At 43.9% G+C, this 2,500-nt stretch overlaps 1 protein-coding gene across 1 annotated transcript in view; it reads left to right on the forward strand.

Annotated features, from left to right (window-relative positions):
• Nucleotides 1–2,500, forward strand: part of LOC308362932 (SUN domain-containing protein 1-like) — a gene marked incomplete at both ends in the record, with an annotated part of 31,789 nt that overhangs the window by 27,584 nt on the left and 1,705 nt on the right. The window contains one exon of the mRNA XM_080835658.1: nucleotides 298–465. Coding sequence (XP_080691784.1) covers nucleotides 298–465 — 168 coding nt within the window. The remainder of the gene's footprint in view (nucleotides 1–297; nucleotides 466–2,500) is intronic.

The following is a 2,500-nucleotide window of genomic DNA, read 5'->3' on the forward strand; positions in this document are numbered from 1 at the left end:
GTAAAATGTAAGGAGAGGAAAGTATGTTAAATGGCTGTTTATTTGATTGATTAGGTAAGTAGTGTTATTGGAAGCCATTTAGTATTATAGCTAATGCCTTTCAGTACTGTGATTAATCTCCTCCTGATACATGGAAATATTTCTCTCATCTGTCCCTATCTCTCTCTCTCTCTCGCTCTCTCTCTCTCTCTCTCTCTCTCTCTCTCTCTCTCTCTCTGTGTCTTTCTCTGTATATATCTATCTCTCTCTCTCTCTTTCTCTGTATCCCTCTCTCTCTCTATCTCTCTCTGTTTTTAGCCTGACGTCCATCCAGGCAACTGCTGGGCGTTTAAGGGTTCCCATGGTTACCTGGTGATCCGGCTGTCTATGCGTGTGGTTCCCATGGCGTTCTCTCTGGAACACATCCCCAAGTCACTGGCACCGACCGGAGACATCACCAGCGCTCCACGAGACTACGCAGTCTACGTAAGGCCACACACACACACACACACACCAGTCACATCACCAGCACTCCCCGAGACTACGCTGTCTACGTAAGACCACCACACACACACACACACACACACCAGACACATCACCAGCACTCCCCGAGACTACGCTGTCTACGTAAGACCACCACACACACACACACACACACATACACACACACAAACACACACACACACCAGACACATCACCAGCGCTCCTCGAGACTATGCAGTCTATGTAAGGCCACCACACACACACACACACACACACACACACACACACACACACACACACACACACACTTATCAGGGAAATGTATTTATTTATTTTCATGTCAGTTTTGCGTATATAATTATGTGGAGCTGTTTTGACACCTCTTTGGTGTTGCTGTGAGTTGTGTTCCGTCTTGACTTAAGAATATGGCAGACCGTCAACCTTCTCTGGCTTAAGAATATGGCAGACCGTCAACCTTCTCTGGCTGAAGAATATGGCAGACCGTCAACAATATGGGAGACCATCTATTTTAAGGATCCGTAGTTACCATGCCTGCTATGATGTGTCTGCTGTTGCCATGGTTGTTATTGCCGTGTGTGTGTGTGTGTGTGTGTGTGTCAGAGCCTTCTGTTGTGTGTTGCGTGGTGTATGAGCAGCAGGTTTCATGGATGTTATGTTGCATATGTTTGAAAGCATTAGTTGCAGTCACAGAGAGATTCGTAAGAGGTGGTGGTGGAACACACAGAGACAGAATGTTTTCTGGTGGAAATAAGCATACACATCCTTAATGCCTTGGTGTATACTTTAAGTTACATTTACCCTTTAGTTACTTTAAGTTACATTTAACCTTTGGTTACTTTTAGTTACATTTACCCTTTAGTTACTTTTAGTTACAGTTACCCTTTAGTTAAAAAAGTTACCGTTCATTCCAAGTCTTCCCCCATCCTGTTTGTTGTGTCTGTCAGCTGCAGGCAGGGGCGGCCTTTCCTACAGGCGGGTTAGGCGGCCGCCTAGAGCGCCATCTAGAGGGGGAGCGCCAAATAATGCGCCCGAAAAAAAAAAAAAAAAAAAACGTTATCATTTTTTTTTTTCCCGGACGCATAAGTTGGCGCTCCTTCTATATCTCCAACCAATATTTCGAAAAAATAAGTCTAACATTAGGGTAAAATGAGCCAAAACTAGAAAACGGAGGGCAATGTTCTTTATTGGTATTGTTAAATCACGCTAGCATAGCGAGGCATTTGGTGCGAATGTGCGTATATCCCGTGAGAAGCTTAACCCCAACGGCGTGCATGACTAGACGGGCCAGATCACAGGACTTATTTTTATAACTCTAACGTCGCAAACTCAGATGAAACTTATGATATTGTGACCCCGCATGGTGCAGGCATATGTACTTATGATGTACAATACACATTAAGGGTTGCTACAATATGTTATCATGAAAACACTAATGAACACAGTATTTCAGAGATCAAACTGATTTTGGAGAAACAGTGTATAATGAGCAGATAGGCAACACGTGGGAAAACATTAATACAACTTCTTCAGGGGGTTATCAAACATTATTGTGAATGACGAACATGTGCATGGATTTATGGGAACAGCCGCTCTAGTTACAAATTAAACTTCCTCCAACAATATCACATAGGCCTACGCGCAAAGTAACGTAGCCTATTCTTTTAACGACATTAAAGCAAGGAAATACATTTCGCCACAAAGCCAATTTAACAAATAATGATAATACATACTGTAACATGCCAGAATAGTCGCCCCATAATGCTGTGCGGCGGGCGCATATACTTTTCTATGTGTGATGCACTAACGATGTACCTGTTCCTTACTGTTGTTATTGCATGTCGTTGTTCTGTGTTGGGACTGAGTTTATACAGGTGTGTGACGGTAACACAGTCTATTTGCTGCGATCGTTGTTGTGTTTATGTAAAATAATTGCAGTCTTACGAGGCAAAATAGCGTTTGAAAGTTGCAAAGTGGGGGGGGGGGGGGGGGGGGGGGGGGGGGGGGCGCCAGGAGTGAA

Source organism: Sprattus sprattus (genome assembly GCF_963457725.1).
Source record: "Sprattus sprattus genome assembly, chromosome: 3".
In the NCBI taxonomy this organism is placed as follows: Eukaryota; Metazoa; Chordata; class Actinopteri; order Clupeiformes; family Clupeidae; genus Sprattus; species Sprattus sprattus.